General features: G+C 36.5%; 1 protein-coding gene and 1 long non-coding RNA gene across 5 annotated transcripts in view; one reads left to right on the forward strand and one right to left on the reverse strand.

The window, feature by feature from the left end:
• The window catches only part of LOC120479631 (uncharacterized), a 32,293-nt gene extending 19,925 nt beyond the window's left edge, over positions 1 to 12,368 (forward strand). The window contains exons 4-8 of the mRNA XM_089116812.1: positions 5,200 to 5,368; positions 6,186 to 6,313; positions 6,986 to 7,107; positions 9,555 to 9,658; positions 10,678 to 12,368. Of these exons, the coding sequence (XP_088972938.1) occupies positions 5,200 to 5,368; positions 6,186 to 6,313; positions 6,986 to 7,107; positions 9,555 to 9,648 (513 nt within the window). The 3' untranslated portion in view covers positions 9,649 to 9,658; positions 10,678 to 12,368. The remainder of the gene's footprint in view (positions 1 to 5,199; positions 5,369 to 6,185; positions 6,314 to 6,985; positions 7,108 to 9,554; positions 9,659 to 10,677) is intronic.
• The window catches only part of LOC148977126 (uncharacterized), a 46,032-nt gene that overhangs the window by 29,077 nt on the left and 2,217 nt on the right, over positions 1 to 14,738 (reverse strand). The gene's annotated exons all lie outside the window — the stretch shown is intronic.

Here is a 14,738-nt window from a genome sequence, read left to right on the forward strand (position 1 = left end):
CTTTGCCAAGGCACTCGTAGTTGTAAGAGAGAGTAAATGCTCAAATTAAGTGTTATATAATGTGTTTTTTTTGGTGCAAGATTCATTTTAAGTGGATGATTAAGTAGTGTCTCATATTTTTATATGTTAATTTAGATGTTTCTGTTTGGTTCTATATGTTTTTTTATTTTTTTTTATTTCAAGTACAAACTAAAAATCTGCCAGTACTTACCTAAACTTTGAATTTCTTAACTTGAAAAAAATGACTAATCATCAGACTTTGAGTTTTGACAACTTTTTCGTGTTTACAGAGGGGGCTTTAGCCCAAGCAAAGACAGGCTTAGTACCGCCACAGATAAGCAATGCTTTACCATATAACAGTACAAATATGTATTGCCGGGATATTCCGCCAATGGCAGGGTAAGAGTTCAAAGGAAAAGAACTGAAAATGTCCCAAATTTATTAATGACATTCATTTATTTAGCTAATTATGTATTTTTAAATATTTTCAAAATAAAATCAGTAAATCATGGTATATCAAATCATGTACAATACACAAATCCTTGTGTGCTTATTGCAGCAGTCATTGAAACGGATATAGGTTGAGACAATACTTTAATTGTTGTGGCAGGTTTCAATATCACTCTGTGTTCTTGCTTTTTTCAAATACTGTACATGATGGGGGATAAAACCCATTTTTATAACTCCTGAGTGAAATTTGCAAACGTATTTAATATACCGACCCCCAGTCTCTTCTCTCTAGTCCTTTGCTTACCGACTAAAAGGCTGTGACAGTATATTGCGTAGCCGTCTTCCTGATCTCTGGATGCTGTGCTGTTGGATGAGAACAGTTTTGTTCATGGTTTTTCAGAGGGTCAACTCCAAACTGGCTCTGTCAGGTCGGGCCCTGGGGCCAGAAAGGACTTTACATGGTCACAGTGAGTGAGCTCAGTGGGGGCCTGCTCTTCAAACTCATCAAAGAAAGCACGAGAGAATGAGGGGCAAAAAAGGAAGAGATTTGAAAAATGTTCTTTCTTACAGAAACCATGCATACGTGCTTGCATGAAATATTTTTGCCTTATTTTAGGTTTGGGAATCACGTTTTCTCAGAACTGGTTCCATTTATTTAACTGGTCGAAAGACTAAAAAAAAATCCAACACAGTCTCACGGCTATTTTGATTTGTTGCAACTTCGTATGAATCCATAAAAAACGCATGTACGTTTTTGTACGATATGCTCTCATCCCACTGAGGGGTATAGGTTCAGGGATGGAGCTTCATACAAATTATACATTTTCACACAAATCCGATCCATTTTTCCCCGTGAGATCGGGGGAAGATTTGAGTGTTTGTACGCTAAAATCCACGTCAACGTTCATATTTATAAAAATGATGGGCCTTTGTTGTGGAAAAGTAATTGGTGCCACGTCAGGGTCTAAGCAGACGTACAGACTGTTCCTTGTGGCAGAGAGACGGAGTACTGCGGGTATTTCACGAGTTCACACTTACAAACAATTTAAGGGAATAAAGTAGTGATGCACGATATATCGGCCGCCGATATAATATCGGCCGATTTGGTCAATTTTTTACACATCGGTATCGTTCCGATGTCAAAATAGGGCCGATGTGAACAGGCCGATGATCATTCCCTGTGTATTTGACTTGCGTGGGGGCGGGGATGTTTGTTTTTGCACGCGTATTAAAAGCGCAAGTGCGTTTAAACATCAAGCGCACGAAGACTGGAACTGCTGAGCTGTTTTCTGCCAGCCTTCCTAATGCGTATTTTTGTCCCGCCAAAGCCATATTTGACCGGTAAGTGATGTAGATGAGTGACTGGTGCGCTTGTTTAACTGAGGGAACGAGAGTCAATTAAAGCACCGGTCACGCACGCCGCCTTCAAAATGTCTTTCGCTTGTTTAACTCAGGGAACAAGAGAGAGTGAAAGCACCGGTCACGCGCGCCGTCTTCAAAATGTCTTTCGCTTGTTTAACGGAGGGAACAAGAGTGAAAGCACCGGTCACGCGCGCCGTCTTCAAAATGTCTTGCTCTCTCTCCCCCTCACGCATGTTTATGAATTGAGTTGACTGAATATCTTTGAGAATACACGATGGTAAAAGGTCGGAAGACCGAAGTTTTTTTCTTCTGAACTACTGGTTGTGAATTGTGAAACCACACTTTCAATAAACCAAAAAAAAAAAATCTATCGTGTTGATGAAATGTTTTCTGTGTCGACTGTCGAGACCATAGACTGTAAAAATAAGTCGAGACAAATCTCGTGCGATGTTCTAAACTGCCTGGATAATCACACAACGTGTGCCGTGGTTCCGTTAATGACACATCCGATTCGCGAACTAATGACTCCTTTGAACCGATTCACTTTAATGAATGGTTAAAACAACTGATCTGTCCAACACTGAGCTCAAGATACATAAATCGGAAACACTTTACAATAAGGTTCCATTTATTAAAGTGTACATTAAATGAACACTTTAATAAATGGAACCTTCTTGTAAAGTGTAAGGTTAATAGATTAATAGAATGTTAACAAATTTTGTTAACATTCTATTAATATTAGTTTCTGTGGATTACTCCATGACAAAACTACCCCAGTCATTCTAGAATGATTCATTCTTTCCAAATAGAGCAATTTAAGTAATCTGGTGAAATTGTTTTTATATCACAATATATATCGCAGAAAAATAAAATATCACAATGTCATTTTTTACCAATATCGTGCAGCCCTAATCCTCGCTATGTGTTTTCTATACAGGGATATCGACATCGGTAAATATCGGTATCGGCCATAACAGCAATGTTAATATCGGTTATCGGTATCGGCCACAAATTTTCACATCGGTGCATCACTAGAATAAAGCATAAGGCGTATTTGGCGTGCTGTCCGGGGTGAGGGCTCCGAGCTCGGAAATCAGCTCAAACCCAGAGTACTCAATCCTGTATGTAAAGTGGTTTAGGACTAAAAGAGTGGAGAGGGGGTGGTGGTGGTACACGTTTTAATCATGATTGCTGAGTGCTCTCCACTCGTGTTAATTATCCGAACGTGCTTCTCCCGAACTTTAATAAAACATCATTTGGAAATATAAGCAATTCTTGCTGCTCACCATTCTCAAATAAGGATTTAGACTTTGACTGGTGCTTTTATACCTTAATGACATTAATTAGGGGGCGTTTACAAGACAGAGATCTGAAACCATTCAGCTGTGCACTTATCATTTGCGACTGATAAATTTCACTTCTAGAAGAGACATATGCAGGTTTTTCACACATAAGCACAGTTGAGAAATGATTGTAAGATCAAATTAGGATGTTTTTGCTCATTAAACTTATGAATTATCTCTTTGAATCAGTTAAAGAACTTGTTCACTCACTGAAATGCTCAGTAGTAAAAGTAGTGGAATCGTTAAGGAATCAGAAATGTTCAGTTGAATGTCAATTGTCAAATTCTTTATTCCTTAAAATTCCAAGTGGAAAAAGTGTGGCACATGAACAGTTTAAGGACCACACGGCGTGTTCTCCTTGGGTCTTTGATTCCCTGGGCTGTGTGTATCTTTGGAGAACAAGCAACAGGCAGCAACATGCTGTTACACACATCAAAAGGGAGGGGAACTCCTGAAACGTGCCTCAGTCTCCACTATAATGGACCAATCTGTCTCGCCAGTCGCCTCTCTGGCTGTTTTACCCACCTACCCCTAAACCCACACAGGATGCTTTCATCTGTACACATAAAAAGCATTCAGGACTCAAACAATTTGCTGTTACCACCATTATAGTGTCCTCTTGTTAGTCCTACATGTTGATCTCTTCATTTATCAGCCGTGACCAACCCGATCAAAAGATATGTTGAAGGATCTGGTGTTTTGGTTTATGGGACATTTAAGGTGAATTCTTTCATCTTCAGTCCATGTTCAATGCTCATGTTTCTTTCTTCTCAAATACATCAAGAAATCTAAATGATGCATTGATACTTAAAGAGGAAAAAGAGTTCACTGTTCAGCATGTCTTTGCTCTCAGTGCCAACAACAAAATCCTTAGCAAACGGATCCACCATGGCATCCTCAACTCATCTATCAGAAAGCGTTTACCATGCAAATACAGATGTAATGGAAACAATGGGATAATCTTGGGTAAACAGATCTCATCACTTACACAAAACACTGTCATGGGAATTTCAGAGGCTAAAAACTCACTCTTTTTTTCTAAAAAGCGTAGGTTCTTATATTTTGAATACTGTGTATTAATATGCATAAGTCATCTACTACACTGCACATCTGGTTTGGAAAAGAATGTGTAATTATAAGAAAAATAGGTGGAACTGGTTGAGGTGGTCCAAATGAGGATACATGCTTAAAATAGTGACCCAGATAAAGACATACCAAAGGAAAAGCAAAATCAGGGTCATTTTGATTTTGTCCCATGTGAGAATTTGAACTGTAGAGCAAATGGAGACTTTACAGTAGCTTCTCAAAATGAACTTAAACTTTCTCATCAAATTCTTTCATGACCTAATTACCTGAGCTCTTATCTACATTCATTTTATAGCTCTGTACACAGCAACAGAGCTATATATGTGCATGTGTACATGTGTAACAGAAAAAAAGACACAAGTGAAGATGACTTTCTCATACGATATTTAAGTAAACCTTGATATTTAAATGAAATATGACTGATATCTAAGTACAGTTTTACTCTGGTCTATCACAGTTGGATAAATCATGTCATGTAAGATAAAGATAGAATCAGATATCGTAGGATTAAAAAATTAACCATATTTTTAAACGTAACATTTATGTAGCAGCAAGAAAACCCCAAATATATTGAAATAAAAAATCTATTCGCATAGATTTTGAATGGACGTGTTTGAGGGCTTCAGTACTTTTACACTTGTAAATCTGAACCAGATGTCTAATTATATGGGCCAAGTATGTGCTATCATCCTTGACCCAGGGGCGTGAACATCATCAAATTGAATTTAGATTTCATAAAGTGAACTATTTTGAGTGCTCTTCTATCCCAAATGACCACATTTTAATTTTGTTTTGGAGCATTTTTTTATCTATACAAAACAAAAGCTTTACAAAATGTGCGCATTTTACAATGTATGCATTTGCATTCATAAATAAATGACTAACAAAATGAGTAAATAAAAGGGCCTTAATTTACGTATATGTATGAGACAAATTCTCAATTCAAACTCTTTTTTAGGACTTTTTCATACATCACTGCAGCTGTGGAGCAGCCAGCTTGGCCTTCCAAGAGCTCAAGAGACACTTTCACAGTGATCACTACAGCCTAACAGCATCAAGCAGCACGCTGTCTGACCTGACCACAATCCCTGAGGTCACGCGCACCCCCCTCAGGACAGCAGCGAGAGGTCAGTGTAAACACACCCACAGGGATACGATTAATCTGGGTTTCCATTGATAAATAGATAGATAGAATGTAGATAGACCAAATGTAGAGTATAGAACAGTCGTCTATCTATCTGACAGACTATCTATCTATCTATCTATCTATCTATCTATCTATCTATCTATCTATCTATCTATCTATCTATCTATCTATCTATCTATCTATCTATCTATCTATCTATCTATCTATCTATCTATCTATCTATCTAGATAACCCCCACTAAGTGTCCCGCATATAAACTCTTGCTGTCCACGTAGCACTAAAGACATGTTTTTCATGGTTGTTTTCCTTCCATCTCATGTTCCATCAGGTGGGTGGGCGACCAAACATTCGTCTCAGGAGAAATGGGAAATGAACACTTTAGTGATAGGTGGAATTTCTGGAATTCCATATAGAGAGAAGAAGCATATCTCAGGGATTCTGGGACTTTTTGTGGGCAGGGAAAACAGAGCTAATGTACGTTTCAGTATCCACTCTTAAAAAACTGTAAATAAGTGATCATGAGCTTTTGGATTTCCATTTAAACCCATCACAAGTAGTGGCAGAAGCAATGACATGCATCTGAGTGAATGAGATGGAGGGAAGGGCATAAAAAAATGGGATTTAGACACTGTCCTGTGTTGTGTCTGAAATCGCCTCCTATACTATTCCCTACATTCAGACACTGCACCACATCCTTCAGAGGACATAGAGTTAAGTCATAGATCACAAATTCATAAGAGTACAGTCATTTCCTCTCATAGAGAGAACTATATACAAGCATGTTTTCTTCTGTACAGATGGTGAGATGGGCTGTCAACCTGCTCTCCCCGTTTGGAAAAGGGGTCTGAATCGAAGAAGCTACACAGAGGGAGAAGCCAAGTACCTGAGCGACAGCGCTGAGGTCCTCTCTGCTCCACACAGACGGGTGAGGCACTTGGATATCAACACACTGACTCACTTTGACAAACACACATCTTTCAACACTCAGGGGAAGCGAATTATAGTGAATGTTTGGTCAAGCCTCTTGGTCTCATGCATTGGTTTACTCATTAAATTACAGAGAATGAAAATGAATCTGCGCAGGAATGGAAGTAGAGCCAGTTGAAACTGTTAGTCACATTAGAGACCATTTTTTAGATGACAAAGCATTCCACTTCAGGGATGTGGAATTTATGACATAAGAGAAGTAGTAAAAAAAAGTGTATATAAAATCTGTTTTGTACATTGTGACGAATCAAAGTTAATGACAAGCTTTTTCACAAGCTAAGTAAATACTAATTATATAAAAGGTGCATGGTGTCATATACAAAATACCGTCATGGTAACACACAACTCTAAAAGGCTCTAATACAATAATAATTTAACAACACAAGATGTAACAAAACCATGTATATAACTGATAAAAAAAACGATTAATTGTTTTCACTGTAAATTACATTGACGACTTGTTCTTTTATCACTTCTAGAAACTGTACATAACTGTGTAAAATCACATCAGATATATTTCAGTTTTTCACCATATATAAAGGAACTCACGTTTAACCAATTAACAGGTTTTAACCATAGAATTTTTAATGTTGCACCTTTGTGTGTCTAGTTGAGTGAGAACTACACTTGGGGAAGAGTGAAGGAACTGGTGAAGAAGACTAAACTGAGGAACCAGAGCAGGCTGGGACTGTCTTCAGGCTCCTTGAAGAGATCATGTCCACAGCTTTACCGGTACCCCATCCCTGTTTTCATAATAATTCAGGAATTTCGGATCATTAGCACTCAAAACAATGCTCAGATTTGATCTCCCTCTGAGGGCTCATTGAATGTTATTTTATAAATAAATAGAATATATATTATTTCTCAAAAGCCTGATCAACATTATTTCACAGACAATTAGTTTTGATATTAAAAATGAATCAGAATGGAAATTAATTCAAACTTTACACACTGCCCTATTGTGCTGTTCCCATTTGGACTACAGTAACTTCTAGGAAACTGCATCACAAACACAAGTAGTACTAATGGCTCTGCTCTTTTGAAGTTATGACTCACTATGTGTTTAAGATAAGACTCTGATCACAACCGAACGCTGGTAAACTGCTGGGCGTCCTAATCTCGCCTGAATGCTGCCTCCTCTTAAATACCTCAGCACTGGCTCATGTGGTAGTCGGTGACTAGCACCACGCTGTATGAATGTGCAGAGAGCAGTCCAGTATTTTAGTGTTTTTTTTTTCTACTTTTCTAGTATTTTGAATTCTTTAGTTTTAATTTAAAGAGAAGTTTACCTTTAAAATGAGTTTGTTATGTGCTTTTGTAATGCTTCATGGAAAAAAAGCAAAGATTATAAACAAACAACAAGGAAGAACAAAAAACAAACATACAGTCTAATAGAATCGAGAGCACAGCAGCTCCAAGCAAACAAAGACCCACCAAACTGTCCTGTTACTACAGCTAACATTACAACAACAGCATATCTTGGTCCAGTGAAACAGCAAACCCAATGTTACTCAGTTACGGAGCAGAAACAACAACCTTGGTGTCCATTTTCAAGTCTTCCCCCTTTGGTCTCTCCAGCGCTGGAAAGCTTTTCTAATATTCACGCGGTTCCTACACTGTAAAAATGAATATGCTTTATCTAATCAATAAAATTGTGGCAACAGATTACAAGCAATATTATTTATTAAATTGAACAAATTAGAATTGAGTAATAGTTAATCAAATTAACATTCTAATTAATTCTAATTTGTACAATTTAATTAATAATATTGTTTGTAATATGTTGCCACAATTTTATTGATTAGATAAAGCATATTATTTTTTTCAGTGTAAAGCTCTTGCCTAATCATAACTTAATATTCCTCTGACTTTTCCTCTTTTTGTAATGTCTCTCAGCCATCTTTCTTTCTACAGTCTTTCTTCAAATCTCCCTCTTGCTCTCTCTTGTGAAATGAATGACTTTAATTCATGCTTGACTAATGCACACACGACCTCTAGTTCATGTATGACTCACAAAGAACTATCATTCATTAATGACTGATAGATTAAATCTTATATTAATTGCTAATTAAATGTGTCCTCAAAGATTAATTCTCATTCAAACATTTAGTATTAACTAATAGTGAAAATTTGTGTAATTCACAATGGATCGAAGCCATGCATTTCAACTTTCAGTTGTCTGCAACGGGATACCATGAAGTTCTTCATGAGTCATACATGAACTCAAGATTATCTGTGCTTTAGTTAAGCATGAATTAATACATATTAGTGCATCCATATTGTTACTGTTTTTAATTTTTCTAATTAGCTTTAGGCCTTAATCTACTTTTATTTCAATTTTAGTCATTTTAAGAGTCATTTAAGTCATTTAAGCTACTTAATTTCTAATTTTTAAAAAATAGGCAAAATTTCTAATTTTATAACTTAATTTCAGCTTTATATAAACTATGATTTTCAGTTAGTTAAAAATAACAACCCTGATTCAGTGACTATACTTTCCGTTTGTACATCTATTATTAATAAATCAGTTTATACTGCGATAATGATTGGTTAACCAAAGTGTTTATTCATTTACTGCGAGGCTAGATCCAAGTTTGCTGACCAAATTGCAACTCTAGATCACTTTCTGAACTAATAACAGACACTTCTGTGACGTAAGGAAGAGCGTTTTAGGGACAAATATCTTAAAAATGTATTTTCCCTCTACAAAAGAGCTCAACTTATTCCAAGTTGCAGTGATCCAACACACAGGTTGGCACAGATTCAGATGAATAGTTATGCTGGTGGGAGTAGGAGAATTCCCCATGTTGTTCACTCATTAGATGAGATATGGGAGCTATGCTAAACGCACTCTCCTCCCGAGAGTAGATATTTTCTGAGGAATATCCATATGAACCGGTGATTCATACAATTTTCTCATTTCATAATATTCTGTGTGTTGCATAAGTGCAATGCCATTTGAAAAATTAAGTCAGTTAGGTCACCAACTTAATGAGGCTTTAACACTCTCGAGCTGTTTAGAAAAGGCTATTCAAAATGTATTTAAAATATATTAGGTAGTTTCCCAATATTTGCCATGATAAGGAAAGCATGCTTGAAATCCAATCCCAAATGACTGCAAATGTGTCAGAATTTGATACGATTACGATTTGCTAAAATGGTTTCGATCTTCCTCACAGCCCAGATGTGATGTCAGCAGAGCGCCCCAGGACAAACAGAAACTCCATGATCGCTTTGGGCCATCAGAAACTGGACTATGTGTGGCCACAGTAGTATTGATCAGGTAGGCGAAAAAACACATCATCTACCAGTTCCTATTGCAATAACTATGAACATGAAGATCAAAAACTGACAATTTAATAATAACATTTTTGACTAGTAAATAGACTAAATTTATCTTGAAGGCACCGCAAGTCAATTTTGATAAAAGTGTCTGTGAAATTCATACATGTAAATGTAAAATATAGCTGAGAGCAGCAAAATTGGGGCCAAGCACATTAATGGCATTGACTACATTGCATTCTTCAGAAAAAAATTTACGATTTTAATGCCAATTATTGCAAATGTTATAATTTTACCTTAAATAGTTGAGTAAAAAAATTAAATAGACATCATTTATGACATTCCAAACCCCAAATACTACCATCTTCTCAACACAAATGAAGAGATTTTCTATATTTTGTACTATAACTGGTTGAATCCAAGTCTTTATATGATGCTTTCATTTTACAAATTTCAAACTTTTCACTGGTTTGATGAGGGAATATTAAAAATATCTTCATTTGTGTTTCAAGTTTGGAATAACATAAGGATCTTTTCATTTTTGGATGAACTATCCCTTTAAACGAGTCATTAGAGGCAGATATCGCACTGTTGATTTCATTCCACTCTTACTTTTTTCAGCTTGGTGAGAGTTTCACCTTTTGAAATGACTGGGTCACAGAATTTGAGTAGTTGTAAAAAACGAAAAACGAAAATGAACCTAAAGGTCCGAATTGGTCCCAAGTTGCACATACTATTCACCTTAACTAGCGAACCAAGTTTCACAACTTTTCATCATACAGTTATCTATGGAGAGTCTGTCATGGACTCCCATAGCAGAGAAAGAGGTCAGAACAGAAACAATATAAAACAGAAACAACAAAGTGTGCAGAGGAGGGTTTGTGTTCCAGGTCAGTTGTTGTTTTAGCACTGTTTGGACAGTAAGGCTCTATCTCTCAGCAGTGTTGTTTCAGTACAACTGATATCATGCACACAGTGGACGAGCAGCATGTTAACTCTCAGCTTTTGTTTTCTCATCAGACATTGAGCAGATGGCCGGCGATGGGGCAAAAGCAAAAGGACAAAGTGATGATTTGATGGTTATTCCAGACTGAGGAACAAAATGGGAGAGAATGCACAAGAAAAAGACGAACAGGATTTGAGCAATGAGAGAAAAATACTGGTATTGTGTGTACTGTATATAATACTAGGTGAGATGTTTATATGGTAATGCAAGTGTTAAGTTGTTGATGGAGCTTGTTTGAGTGACGTGACATTTCTACAAAGCACTCATTAGATTTGTCAGCTAATGAGGTACTATTAAAGACTATATAAATGTGGAAAGATGCTTTACAGTAAGTGATTTCCAAAATATTTAATTACAGTAAATTCTTAAATATAGCCTAATGTAAATTTCTGTCTGGGACAATTTACCAGACACTGTCCTAATTGTAAAATACTTGAAATACACCCAAATTATAACAAATGTTGAACACACATGCTATAAATTTATATTCATTCTTTTGTACCACAATTATAAGAAGTGCCATGTGAAAGTGTGTATATACAGACATAACAAATATGCACGTATGTATCCATGATGCATGGATCGTACAGTATGTGTGGATGAGAGTGGAAGAGGGGCGCTGCCTCCCACATGTGAATTCCTCCATCTACAGATATATATCAATGTGATGACGGGGCTTATGATAACATGTAAATGACTTATGGCAGTTCTGTACGCTGCTCGCCTGTCTGATGTTATATAATGTGTGCGGCTGACCCTTTCGCCTCCCTAAAAACGAAGCAATGCCCAGAGTATGAACCTGAAACATCATCCTATGAATTAACAAGTGCTTCCTATGTGCCAACCAAATTTCAGTCCAAAGACATAAATGGTTAATTAAACCGAATAAAATGTAACATACAGTGAAATAACCAAACCGAGCTGGATTAAAGCAGTATTACATAAATTATACTGTCACTATCAGAACTCCTTTAAAAAAATAAATAAAACGAATTTCTCTGATTTCTGACATCAGAAACATCACCAAAACATTATGCCCAGTGAGTTAATGTAAGTGCTGCAAATCATAAACACCAGAAGAACTAATGACTGTAAAAATGTCAAAAAGTTTGAAAATGGCTACAATAAATAGATAAAATACAATTAAAAAAAGTTGGAGAAGTTCATTGGTCATAAACTGTACTAAAGTTATTAGTGGACCTCAGGGACAATAATGGAATTAAAAAGTTATGAAAAGTTCAACAGTGCCCACTGCCCACCGTCTTTTTCAGTTTTTCCCATAGGGATTTTGTCTTTGTTAAAAGAGTTATGATGATGATTATGATGTTTATTTCAAACCTGCATTCTAGTTTTCTCAAGTTATATGCCAGGACCCAAGCCAATCAACTACGAGCTAAATCACAACACTACAAACTTTGCAGAAAATGTTTTAAGCAAAAACGTTTTTGAAAATCGGACAAAAACACAAAAGGTACAAGACTGTTTACTTAACAGCTTTAGTGAGGGAAAGAACTCCAATCCCACAAAGCATTGCGAACACCATAGGCCTATCAAATAAAAAATTATGTAGAAATATAAAACTACTAATTTACTAATGTTTATTTTACATATAAATGCAATTTATTCTGAGTAATACACACACAAAAACATTCAAGTATTTTTAGAGTGATTTGCTGTGTCCGAAATCGAATATTTCCACACAATATAGTATTCGAAAAGCAGTAGGCGAAATGTCCACGGATTACATATTACTTCCGCCGACATTCATACTTCCGCCGGGTGTAGTACATCTGAATTGACTCGATTATGCCATTCGCAGGTCTTCCCGAGAGTGGGTGAAGTTAAAGGGATAGTTCACTTTGAAATTAATTTTTGGTATGTTTTATCTTACCTCAAGGGTATCCAAGATGTAGGCATTTTTGTTTCCACAGTATTTTCAATTTTGATATTTTTAGGTCAAACCGTTCTTGTCTGTCAGTCATATAATGGAGGTCTATGGTCACCACCTCAAAGAGCATGCACAGAGAAGTCCAAATTAAACATGATTTAATGACTCGTAAATGTAAGTACACATTGATGGCCTAAGACAAGAAACGAGCGGTTTGTGTGAGAAAACGAACAGTATTTATATAGTTTTTACCTCTTGTAACCACCACAGCCACGTCCAAGTGATTTGAGGGCGCTTTGGTCTGCGCAAGCGCCGGAAGTGATCCCTTCGGAAGTGGCTGTGGTTACAAGAGGTAAAAACGATATCAAAACTGATCGTTTTCTCACACAAACCGCTCGTTTCGTGTCTTGAGCCATCAATTTTGCTTTAATTTGGACTTCTCTGTGCATGTTCTTTGAGGTGGTGACCATAGACCTGCATTATATGACTGACAGACAGACAAGAACGGTTTGACCTAAAAATATCAAAATTGAAACTACTGCGGAAACAAAGACACCTACATCTTGGATGCCTTTGAGGTAAGCTAAAACATACCAAAAATTAATTTCAAAGTGAACTATCGCTTTAAAGAGCTATTATTGGCGAGGAAAGCTTTTTTTTTTTTTACCATTTTTTTTTCCCCCAGGAATTCTGAAGCAAATACCGTACCTTAGACTAGGTCTGTCTTAAACGGTTTATAACTTATCATTCAAAATCAATTTCCCAAGGTGGAAAATGAATGGAGTACTACCAGAACCCAACTGTTGCACTCTAAAGTTAATCCACAGTGAAAACAGTCAGGTATACTGGACAACGTTAAGTTAAGCTCCGAAAGTGAGCAATAAGTGTTTAACTGTCTTTGTTGACAGCTGGGTGAGTGAGGTACTAAAATACTGATGTCTAGATAAGGTCTAGCTGTTTTGCAGACCACGTGCAGCCTTCCGTGTGAAAGATGAAACACATTTTTTAATCAAACTTTTGTAACATGTTATTGTTCCGGCGAGGAAAGTGTATTAAAGCACGTAGTACTGTCTTTTGATGTGCGCTTGACCTATCGTTTCAGTCACTGTTCTGAGAAATGACGTTGATCTGTGTGTAAAAATTAATGAGAGCTGACGTATGGCAGACTTTTTTGACGAGCGATTTGTACTTATCTTGTGTATTGTAGTGTACCAAATGGACGGAATAATTCATTATGCATATTGCATTGTTATTCAAATGTATTTTTTAATAAATAAGATATTTCTAAATAACATTTGGTTGAAATTTCTTTCATCATGTACTGATGTACTGATACTGTACTTAAAAATAGACCTTATAGTCATATACTGCACATACTAAGATTCTTACAAAGCCCCCAAAGGGAAATGATCATGTAAAATAAAATTAGATGGAAGAGAAAAACTTAATTTCTTGGTGAATAGCAAAAGATTTGTGAGTGAACCGAAACACACACCCAACATTTAGATCTAAGACATTATCAAATTTTATTTTTATCTTTTGTCAATTTTATTTTGATTTGAACAATGACAAAATATTACAATTTTAGTTCAGAATCTCCAAAGGGCCATGGTGATAGGAGTGGAACATGGGGTGGCAAAATCATATTTCAATGTTTTTCGGTTCACTCACAAATCTTTTGCTATTCACCAAGAAATTGAGTACACCTTTCAATATTAACATTTAGACTCCATGCAGTGACTAAAGGATCAGGTGAGAAAACATCAGAATCTAGGTCATGAGGTCATTGGCAGAATGACAGCAAATATAAGCATTACTCTCAGTATGAAGAATCTCAGATTTCCCTCACTCAATACAGAGGATGGCAGAGTTCAAGCGGTTGCTGGACAAACAGAACGGTCTAATGTGATTCCCCCCACCACAGTAAATAATAAATCTAAAATCACAGCATATGTGGGACTTATGAAGTCATAGACTCTATAATTGTGCACCACACTCGTAAAAATGTATTATAAAATCTCAACACTTGAGTCAAGCTGTTGAGTCAAGCACACTTGATATTAGCGCCTCCATCTGGTAGACAGCGGTAATGCACGAGTCAAAGTCAGTCAACTTTAGTCATTCTGTGGCAAAGGTTAAAAGCAGCAGAGGGATATGAATGATTTGTAGCGTTACTAAATATATATT

Source organism: Pimephales promelas, chromosome 11 (genome assembly GCF_988280905.1).
Source record: "Pimephales promelas chromosome 11, fPimPro1.hap1.1, whole genome shotgun sequence".
NCBI classification, from domain to species: Eukaryota; Metazoa; Chordata; class Actinopteri; order Cypriniformes; family Leuciscidae; genus Pimephales; species Pimephales promelas.